Genomic DNA, 10757 nt, shown 5'->3' on the forward strand with positions numbered 1-10757 from the left:
TGTTGGATTCCTAGAAATTGACCTTGAACAGTCCCTGCCAACTACAGCAGATGCAGAAATGAGTAAGCTGACGTGGTGCATGAAAATGTGCCCCACCTTTGTCAGTCACATCTGTGCTTTGAGCAACACTGCAGTGCCCAGAGATTAAGTCTTGACAGAAAAATCAAACCGCGTTCCTTTACCTAGTAGCAAAGGCACGAGGAATGTGAAGAGTCTTTTACTACTGCAACATGAAAACTAAGCATTTCTATCTCCATTCTAATGGAGCTGTAGCAAAAGGCCTTCAGTAGGGAGAGCTTCCACAAGTGCAGCCTGCACTGCTTTCCTCCCGACAACTAAACAGAAGAACAGTAGACAGGGTGCTCTTTTCACAAGTTTAATAGAGTTACAAAAGGATACCACTGCTCTATATGTAACACATGGCTAACCACATACACAGCATTGTCACTAAGGTCAACAGGGCTTGATGTACAGATACTGATCATTAGTATTTTCTATGAAGGTACTGTCAACAGGACAAACTTTCCTTCAAGTAAAAAAGTTACTGCTTATAACTATAACATGATCCCTTGACTCAGATGCAATGACTTAGTCAAAGTTCAGTAACTGATGCTTGCTCTTTATGTAAGGCATTCTAGTTTCCACTCAGGCTGAATGTTTATTTCTGCTTGGCGAAATACTCTTTACTTTTCTGAACATCAGGCTTGATTGTGTCACTCCCAGGCTTCCAGCCAGCTGGGCACACTGAAACGATACGAATGTTTAAGTCTTACCAGCTGCTTCTGCAGAACACGTTTTACACAACAGCAAGGCAAAACAGCAACTCAGAACACGTACACACCTTTGCAACATACAGATGGGGCATTCAGGGTCACATTATGTTCAGTTTGTTTTACTCATTTCCATTTGTTCACTGGGCAAGTGAACCAGGTGTCTGCTTACAGAACAGTGTTCACACATGCACCCCCTCCCCACTCCACTTAAGAGCTTCAGAGAAGCTCAACAGCAAGGTAACACCAACTCCAGCAGCCCAGGCCAGAGAGGCTTTAACACCATCTCAGTACACTTATCTCCTGGGATCCAGTCCAGTCTGTATTCCCTTATCTTTAATTCACCCAGGGCCCATTCTCCAGTTTAACACTGAGGGGGAAAAAGTGTTTAACTGTCACTAGTTCCCCTACATGGCTATCAGAAAGCCACCACGACTCAGAGGTTTCATGGTCTCAAATTTGCAGCAACAGTATTCCTTGTTTACAGCCATGCAATGTCTGGTGCTTGCTCCACACAGGACTGGCAATTACAGCTACAGAATTCTCAGCTTCTGAGTGTTGCTACACACCTTACTCTGGTCTATCCTGGTTTAGATGTCACTGCAGTCCTAGTTCTAAAACTTTTGCCTACTCCAAGGCACAGTAAACCCCAAAAGGCTTCATTTGCATGACATGTGACTGCTCCATCAAGCATTTGGGATGTTCCCCCACCTGACATGTTCAGAATGACTGACTCTCTTCAGGCTATACCAGAGCCACAAGAGCAGCTTATTAAAATAAAACCTGCCATTGATTTACCTGTTCTGAAGCACACTAAGTATGCCCAGCAGCAACACATGTCATTGGTTAATGACAACAGAAGACTATCAACACTTACATAGCAATTTTGAGTTTCCATAACTTGGTTTAAACTTTTCATCTGCGGTGCCTTTTTATTTTTTAATTCCTGCAGAAAAGCTGCCAGCCTGAAGCACCTTATCACCCTTGAACTATGAGCACAGACTCATCCATTTTTCCCCTCACTACACATTGACAAAAAGATCAGCAGACTTTCTGGAAATCTGAATGCTTTGCCTAACAGACTGCATCAAAACTACCTTAGAACTGGTGGTCTCAACCTACCAAATCCAAGAGCAGAATCTAAATCATGCTTCTTCATGTTCTTCATTTCTGTCTCAAGTATTTTCTGTCCAATTGAGAGGGACACAACTGCTCTGTGCTGGACAAGATATCCATCACCAAGTTGATTTAAGTGATATCTCAACATTAGCAAGTACTCAATGGACAATTAACTGGAACAGGATAAAGCACTACAGTGTCCTTCAACAAGCAGCTTTACAGAACCAGCTGCATTACAAAAGCTACAATTACTTGCTGTGCACAGACTGATATGTGGACTTAGTACCTTTCAGTAAACCTTGATTTATCCTGCCTACTCAATACTGTTCCTCAGAGAAAGCATTAAATTAAAAAGAAGAACTCTTACCTTCTCCATGTTTATCTGTAAACTGGAAGGCCTGGACAAGTCTGAGGGTTTCATCAACAGAACGGCCAACAGGAAGATCATTGATAGTAATCTGCCTCAAGATGCCCTTGTCATCAATTATGAACAGGCCCCTAAAAAAACAAACAAAAAAAAACCAGCCCCAAAGTTAAACACAGCTTTTTGAAAGACTGAGTAGATTGAAATGAGTTTCAAAAACTCAAAGTTCAGTATTCAGTTATGGCAGTGTCATCTAGTATTACTGACCTCTTCCTAAAAACTAACACCTTTGGTTCATGCATAGCACTGAAACATTAGCAACTAAAAGCTTAACATTCAGCAGCAACTAGGAAGGACAGGAGGCAAGTCAAAACACTGATGCAGGGAAGAAATGCTTCCTGTTTAAGGAAGATCCTAGTAAAAAAAGACAAAATGGAAGAGAAACCCAAGGAAAAAAGTAAATTCCAAGAGAGGCATTCTTACATTCAAAAAAAAAAAAAAAACCCAACCTACACACTGTTCTCAAAACTCCAACCAGAAACAGCTCATCAGTCCTCCAAAGTCAGGTTAAATCAGCAAAAGTTCAGCTCCCTCAGCAACTTTTACTGAGCAGTTGACTAAAAGATAAGGCCTGGGTTTTAATTAATCTGTACTTTGATCACTAAATACCCGTAATCATTCTCATGACTATGTAGGTCTTGCATTACCAATGTTTGCAGAAGCTCACCTGCAAGATACTCCTGCACTGTGCAGCATTTATCTAACTAGACAAAAGCACAAGAAGTCCAAACACTAAGGAGAATCAAGTAGCATCTCCCCTTGCAGGAGTGTTAGATAGCTTGAAGGAGTTTACATCTAGAACAGCCAAGAGCTTCAGCCTGCTGCAGGTGTTCAAGTGTACACAAGCTCTGTGTTCATCTGACATGCTCCATGTACTGCAACAAGAGACTTTATGAGCAAGTTTACCTTCTGGTGTATTTATTACCTGTATGCAATACCTTCATCCTCCTTAAGTACTCCATATTCTTTGGCAATGGCACGTTTTGTGTCAGAAACCAAGGGGATTTTCATAGTACCCAAGCCCCCCTGTTTCTTAGGAGTGTTGATCCTAAAAGAAGGAAGTTTAAATGTTAAAAATATGGGCAGTTCAGAAGGAAGGTTAAAGGAACAACAGAAGCTGATCCTTTCTGCAGTATCGTACTCAGTCAGCCAGGAGGCAACAAAAGAACTGACCAGTGTTCTCGGTTCTGATCAGAAGCAGCTGGCACTACAAATACTTCAAGTGCCTCTGACACTTCATTAAGCAAGTTTGAATACACTCAGAATTCAGTTTCTGCGAGAACTGAGGCCAGACAGAACATTCTATTAGGTTAAAATGATGATTCTTACCAGGCAAGGTGACAAAAGTGAGAGTCAACAGAAGCTCCAATTACTTCACAGTTGATTTTCTTGAATTCATCAGCTCTGTCACTGTATGCAATAATTTCAGTTGGACAGACAAAAGTGAAGTCCAGGGGGTAGAAGAAGAACACAACATATTTTCCTAGAAAAGCAGTATAACCAGTTAACCTCTCAGCTTTTTAAGAGTTATCATATTTGGTATCAACCATTCAAATACTGATAGAGGGGAAAAGGCTTAACACAAAACTACCTTTAAAGATTAAATGACAAACTATAGATGCCTTTATTTTAAGACTTGCTATATATATATATTTATATGTAATGCAGAATCCTACCCAACTGAAGCCTCCAAAACCAGACTGTCAAATTTGACAGGGAATGCCTGTCTCCTGAGCCTATTCCCATAGGCCTGCCCAGAGTACACCTCGGGGAGTGCTACACTAGAAGACCTCGTGGCTGACAATTAAAAGAGAAATGGCACAGGTCTGAAAGGCTACAAGCCAAGGAGACATGTTAACTGAGTAGGGGAACAGCCTACACCTACTCACCGCCCTCATGCAGCCTGCAGCATGATTAGAAATGTGTTTCTGAAACCATCAACATTAGTACTTGGATACTTCAGACTTTCCCTTTACTGTAAGCTTTTCTGGCAAGGCAAACGTGTTGCTAGTACTCCAGAGAACAGGACTTCAGAGGTTAGAGGAAAGAATCTACTTTCCACTGACAAAGATGGAAGAGAAGATTTTGCTGTTCCACATAGTTTGGAGATGTTACATCAGTCTCACTGTGATACACAGTGCAAGATCACAGTTTAGAGGGGTTTTGTGCTAATTAACAACGGTTATCATAGGTGGGACATCCAGTCATGCTGCTGACTGCTTCCCAAGCATACTCCTGCCACCACTGAGAACCACAGCATACTTCAGTCCACTTCAGTCACTATTACTCTGGAACCAAATCAAGATGTATCTTTAGATACCCTTCACTCCTGCCTATGGCCAGACTATCTGTGTAATTAGAGAAGCACAAACTTACCTTTGTAGTCAGAGAGTTTGATGTCTTTGAATTGTCCATCTGGCATTACAGCCGTGGCAGTAAAGTCAGGGGCTGGTTTTCCAATGAAAGCCTTTCCCGAAGACATCTTGATTTAATCTAGACAGGAGGTAACACCAACACAGTTTAGATAATGGTACCTTTGCACCTGGAAGTAAGCATTTATTCAAAGCCTTTTATCAATCTAGACTGAACACCAAAGACAACTTAGACTTGCTACACAAGGCTTCAGAGTGACATGGGTTTTAACTTTGTCACCTGGGTAGTCAAGCCACTACAGAGATTACCAGCACTTCAAGATGTTTGGCTCATAGCCTCCTAATGATACAGTAATGGTTATCTAACCAGTAACAGCTCAGAGCCTGGGAAAGGGCTGGCCTACAGCCTAAGCAGAACTCAGAAATATCTTCCCATTCCACTTGGTGGATGAGTAGAAAGTCTGTTTTTTAGAACCTTCCGATGAGAAGACCCTTGTTCGATTTTACAAGGGAATTTAAGACCTCAAACTTGATCTTCCCGTTGATTCTGAAAGAAAATAACTTCTGTTAATCCCTAGGGAACAGTGCTCTGCATAACAACACTTTAAGCCTTCAAACAATTAAATCTTTTTTTATTTGCAACCAGAAAGACTCGTGGTACATGTGGAAATCGCATTCTACGTTAACAATTAAAATTTCACCAAGTCTTAAATCAGTACAGCCAGGTTGTTTTCTCCCCGAGTCCATTGAAAAAAAGAGTAAGAGGGTACACAAGGAAAAGAGAACTCTACTTCTGGCTGCCTGCCCTAAAAGCTAGTCATCTGTAATACGCCCTGTGCAGTATTTTTTGCTCAGTCTGGGAATGCAGTATATCACTTTAGAATTCCAGTTGCATCCAGAGCATAATCTTTCAAATTGCCAACTCTATAAACCTTATTTCTGCAGCCCACAAAATATTCTTAAAAGTGATTTCACTTAAATCATTCTATACACCGCTACAAGCACTAGCTGCCTTGGAAATAAAACCACGTCAGAGGTTAGCATGAGTCTCATGTTGCTAAGGAAAGCCAAGATTCAAGGATTCTTCCATGTTGTGCCTGCGAGGCACTAAGTCCGTTCTAAAAAAAGTTTGAGAGCACCTCATTTCTTGGCTCCTTCCCCCTTGCCAGGCACTTTGTTCCTGGAGAACTGGCCCTCCAGTCAAACGTTTAGCTTTCAATCCACGTGGTTTTTTTTTTTTGTTTTTTTGTTGGGTTTTTTGGTTGTTGTTGTTGTTGTTTTTTTTTAGCAACAGTTTTACTTTTGAAAGTTTCTCTCGAGCACCCTGGCAGTATGTAGACAGTAACCATCCACCTCTCAGTTTTTATTTTGAGAAGTGCCAGCACGTTCAGTGTTTCTAAATGCCTATTGCAACAAAGCTCCTTATCCCCACGTTCACCCAAGGGTTTAGTCTTCAACTGCAGCAGACTGGGAGCGAGTCTTACAAATAAAGGTGGCCAGAACCAGAGAGTATTTGTAGATTGCAACTGAAGCAGCCTGGCAGCAGAACATCAATAGTCCTGTACGCACAAACGCAGGTGCTGTTCCCAAAGTGCAATTCTGCACAAAGAAGGGTGGAACAGCCATTGCACAGTATTTGAGATGCCTCCAACTGGCCGGTTTTATCTTATAAGCAAAAGCTGTTTGGCCTGGAGTGCACGACCCCACATTTTGTCACTGAATTACATTCTTTTCCGTTACTCAAGCTCAAGGTCACACTTTTGCTCAGCACTGCGCCAGTCCTCCTACATTTGTTCCATCAGCAATCCCCTGGAGTATTTCACTAGGCAGGTATTCAATGTCAAACGGAAGCCGTCGGACTGCTCTTTGATACTTCCCCTTCCTAAACTACAATTATCGCCCCCATTTTCGATAACGTGAAAATCTTTTAACATCGGCAGGAGATCTCGGCTGCCTCGTACTGCAAGAGAACCATCTGCTTTGCTCGGAGAACCTACTGCGACCTGCCCACCTTTCTGCTTTTCTGCCTGGGGTCAGCACGTGTTACGCTCGGATTTTTAGCCACAGCATTTCCTAACCCACAGACGAACAGACCACAGAATCATTGTTATTTCCTTTCATTCCGGAGGAGAGCCGAATGAACGCTGTAAATCAAATACGTTCGAACCCGGTCAGAGCAACCTTTGTTGCTCACAGCCGCAGACGGCCTCAATTATCTTCAAACGGCAATTATAATAAGCCAGGCCCGCTCTCCGAACCAGCAATTCATACCTTTAGGGTGTCTCGAACAAAAGCGAAAGGCCGTTTCAAAAACACACCCACTTTGCCACCTCCAGACCGTCACAAGAAGGCGGTCGAGATACGGGAGCTGCGGCCAGAGAGCGACACCGCACCGAGGGCGCCGCAGCCGGGCACCCCCCCCGACCACGGCACTGCGGGGCGACCTCCGAGCCTCCCCCTGCGCCAAGGACACCGCTACCCCGCTCTGGGACACGGGACACCCGCCCCCTGCATGCCCCCGAGCCGAATCGAGCACTCGGGTGTGGTTTTTTTTTTTTTTTTTTTGAAGCTTAGAAGCGAGATGCCGACGCGCATCTCGGGGAGAAGGGGCCGCTCAGCTCCCGGCAGGCGCGCTCCCCCTGCGGGGCTCCTCCCGCGGCTCCTCCCCGTGCAGCGCTGCGGGCAGCTCTGATAAAGGCCGGGGCGTTGGAAGGACTTATCTGCCCGCTAAAAAGAAGAGGGGAAAGCTGACGGCGGGAAGCGGGCGGCAGCCCCCGCAGCGCGCTCCTTTCGGGGGCGGGACGCGGCGAGCCAGGGCCAGAGCGCTGCGCGCTTCGCTCAAGGGCGCATCCGCGCAGAGGGGGAGGGGAAGGCAAACGAGAAAGAAAGAAAGAAAAAAAAAAAGCCACACGCACAAAAAAAAGCGCCCAGAAAATAAATTTAAAAGGGGAAAAAAAAAAAAAGGGTAAAAAAAGGTGCAAAGCCACCCGCCCCCAACCCCGCGGCCGTGCCGCACCCGCGCACACACTCACGCGAAGCCCGGGCCGGTCCCGCACACGCAGCAGCAACAACAGCGCTCCTGAAACTGCGGCGGCCCCCGCCGCGCCGCCCCCTTTATAGCCGCGCCGATCTCGCGAGGGGACGGGCCCGAGGCCGCGGCGAGGGGCGGCCCCGCCGCCTGCCAGGGCAGCATGACTTGGCACATCCCGGTTATCGCGGCGGGCCGTGAGGGGCACCCCCGCTGCACTGCGCGCAGATAAATTCCCTGGAGAGAGTGCCGGGAGGTGCCGTGGAAGCGTCAGATGTCACGGCTGTAAACAATTGATGGGCCTAGTGCGAGGAGAAATTGCTTTCTGAATGCCTTAATTAACGAAGATACCGCTGTTAGAAGTCCTCAGAGGGTACACAGCGCTTTGAGGGAGCATAAAAGATGACCGGTGGTTATTCAGGTGAATTAAGGGTTGGCCACTGACATGAATAACACAAAACCTATAAACAGAGCAATGTGCATTCAGAGTGCTGCTGATACTTCAGTGATACTTCAACACTGTTCAATTCAACGTGTTATAGAGGGAGGGGGTGTCAAATCTCCATCCTCTCGCTCTGCATTACCCACTGCCTCCTCAACCTGGCACTCATTCCCGAGGCTTTCATTGATTCTTGCCCATCAATGGGAACGCCGACCCAAGCCATGCAAGTCAGCAAAAACAGCTGAAAACTAAATTAACCTTTGAGCTTCAGTGGTAGGATGGAAACTCTTGGAGGATACAATTACTCACTTCAGGACGTTTTGCATCATTCACAGGGTGAAGCTACTCTGAGGGATATTCGGCCTCAGTGAATCCTCATAAGCATTGTGTTTGGATCCAAGGGAGAACTGAAGCAGCGTGGTACTTTTTGAGGACCAAACCCCGAATTTAAATATTAAATCTTTATTAGATAATGAATACTAAAGGCCATTAAGCACATATCAAGGACAAAAATGCTTGCTTTAGTCAAAAGTAAGAAATGTGTTTAGCAACTGATTTTCACTCGTCTTTTTGCAGTTTACGGTTGTGTTTCTTATACTTGTTAAAACTTGATTATAAATTGTCATAAGGAGAAAACCACAAAGGATTAACACACTTAAATGTTCATAATTGAGATCGCTGGGTAGTGCTGCTGGGTGACCATGCCCACGGGGTGTTTCACCCAGAGATGACTGGTTTGGGGACCGGATTAAATTAGTCTTAAAACAATAAAAGCACATGTGTACTCAGGAAAAAATCTGCACTCACTTCTTGCAAATAATTTATTTAATGCTGTTTCTATTGTTATAGCATGCTTACTTAATCTTTTAAAGAAAGAAGTTTGCTACTTTCTTAACATCAATGTTGTCTTGAGAATCGAGGTCTATACAGTGAGACATGTATGTACCTCCCTATCACCTCAGGCCAATGAACCCGTGAAAGATTAACTCCTGAAAGGTCAGGCAGTCCTAATTAAAACCTCTAGAACAATGTAGTCCTAATGCAACTCTGGCATGTTTACCAATGGACAAATCAGAAATTACTTTCTCATGGTTTCTGACTCCTTTAATGCTGGTTATGCTCATATCTCATACTTTCAGGTGCATAATATACCCAATATGGTATGCAGTTCGTTCCAGGTTTGTGCATCAGCATTGCATTTCCATTCATACGTCCATGGCTTCATTATTTTTGATTAATTTCTGAGCTTGTCTTTCCAAACATCAATTTTTTGGAGGTTTTAGAGCAATAAATTGTCAGGGCCACTCCTTGTTCAGTGAGCACCTGGGTCTCTGTAGCTTTTTTCGATCTTTAGATGTAAGATGCTATTTAGATTAAAAAAATTAGGTTTCTCAGGAAATAAAGGGCATTTCTACCCCTGCAGGTGCCAGAAGGATGGAGTTCTCTCCCCACCTTGCTTCTCCACACAGCAGTATAACCACGGTGTAGTGTTCTGCTAAAATAGCTGCCAGACAGGATCAGCTTGTACCTGATTAGCATGGAGCATCAGAGGCCCAGGGAGGCCTCTGCACCCATCCGCACAGACAGGGACACAATAAGTAGTTAATCTATTAACAAAGAGGAGCTGGCAGGCCCTGCAGTGCCAGAGCACTGAAACCACCCAAACTGGGAACCAAGCTAGATTTTACATCCATCATTTTGATCACAGTATCTCCCATGTATCTTGCTTGGGAATGGGCCCCTGATGTGAAAAACAATCGCGCTGCTGTGTGTAAAAACAAAGGCAAAGAAATGGGTCCTGTTTCAGAACACCACCACACATTTGGGTTTCCATGCAGTTTGTCAGAGGAGAATTTGAAGTTTTTGTGTCCAAGACTACTAGATTAAGATGAATTTAGTTGGAATAGTAATGTGAACTGGGTTTGGGCAATACTGGACATGCCCCTTGAGCATGCCTGCCCTCGAATGCCAGTGTGTGATGACATCCCTATGTGTGAATCCTGAACCTACCAACTTCTACATACACATGTTACTATCAGGGACACAGTAAGAGTAAAATCCTGGCCATGTGGGGCAATTTAATATAATATATGCAGAAAGTCAACTGAAAAGTCAACAACTGACATGTTCCCAAGCCGTGGGGCATTTACGCACGAGCAGCTGGTGCACAATCATTGTAATGAAAACAATTTCTTATCATTAAATATACAATGCACACATTTGCTTTCATTGTTTTGCTTAAATGAAGACTGTATTTCTAGGTAAAAATGTCTTGCACTACCTCTTCCTTCTCTGCATTTCTTCTTTTTTCAATTAGCAAGCTACTACTGTATGTTTGGATAATCACTGCCTTTTGATGACAAAATGTTTTAGTCTTCCTTACCTTTTCTCTTTTATTCCCTATAATATTATCGGAGGCTGAGGTTTGTTAAGGTTTTCACATGTGATATTTATATAAATCAAACATCTTCTGTTGCATGAAGACTGTGGATTTTTAAATGTATTTGTGATTCACAGGGTCTCCATAAAAAGAAACTCGGCAGTGATTCCTCCCGCTTTATTCTTTCATTTTCTCAAATTTTCTATTTCCTGTTAATTTTAT

At 43.9% G+C, this 10757-nt stretch overlaps 1 protein-coding gene across 1 annotated transcript; it reads right to left on the bottom strand.

The window, feature by feature from the left end:
- Window positions 1-360: 360 nt before the first annotated feature.
- On the bottom strand, window positions 361-7813 carry PRDX1 (peroxiredoxin 1). Its single transcript, XM_027747135.2, has 6 exons — window positions 7718-7813; window positions 4690-4806; window positions 3643-3796; window positions 3239-3361; window positions 2257-2387; window positions 361-744 (listed from the first exon to the last, which is right to left on the bottom strand). The coding sequence occupies exons 2-6, from the start codon at window positions 4793-4795 to the stop codon at window positions 659-661; spliced, it is 600 nt and encodes a 199-aa protein (XP_027602936.1). The 5' UTR covers window positions 4796-4806; window positions 7718-7813; the 3' UTR covers window positions 361-658.
- Window positions 7814-10757: the final 2944 nt, after the last annotated feature.

The sequence above is a fragment of the Pipra filicauda genome, unplaced genomic scaffold (assembly GCF_003945595.2).
Source record: "Pipra filicauda isolate LSUMZ 115617 unplaced genomic scaffold, ASM394559v2 scaffold36_size6622888_pilon, whole genome shotgun sequence".
NCBI classification, from domain to species: Eukaryota; Metazoa; Chordata; class Aves; order Passeriformes; family Pipridae; genus Pipra; species Pipra filicauda.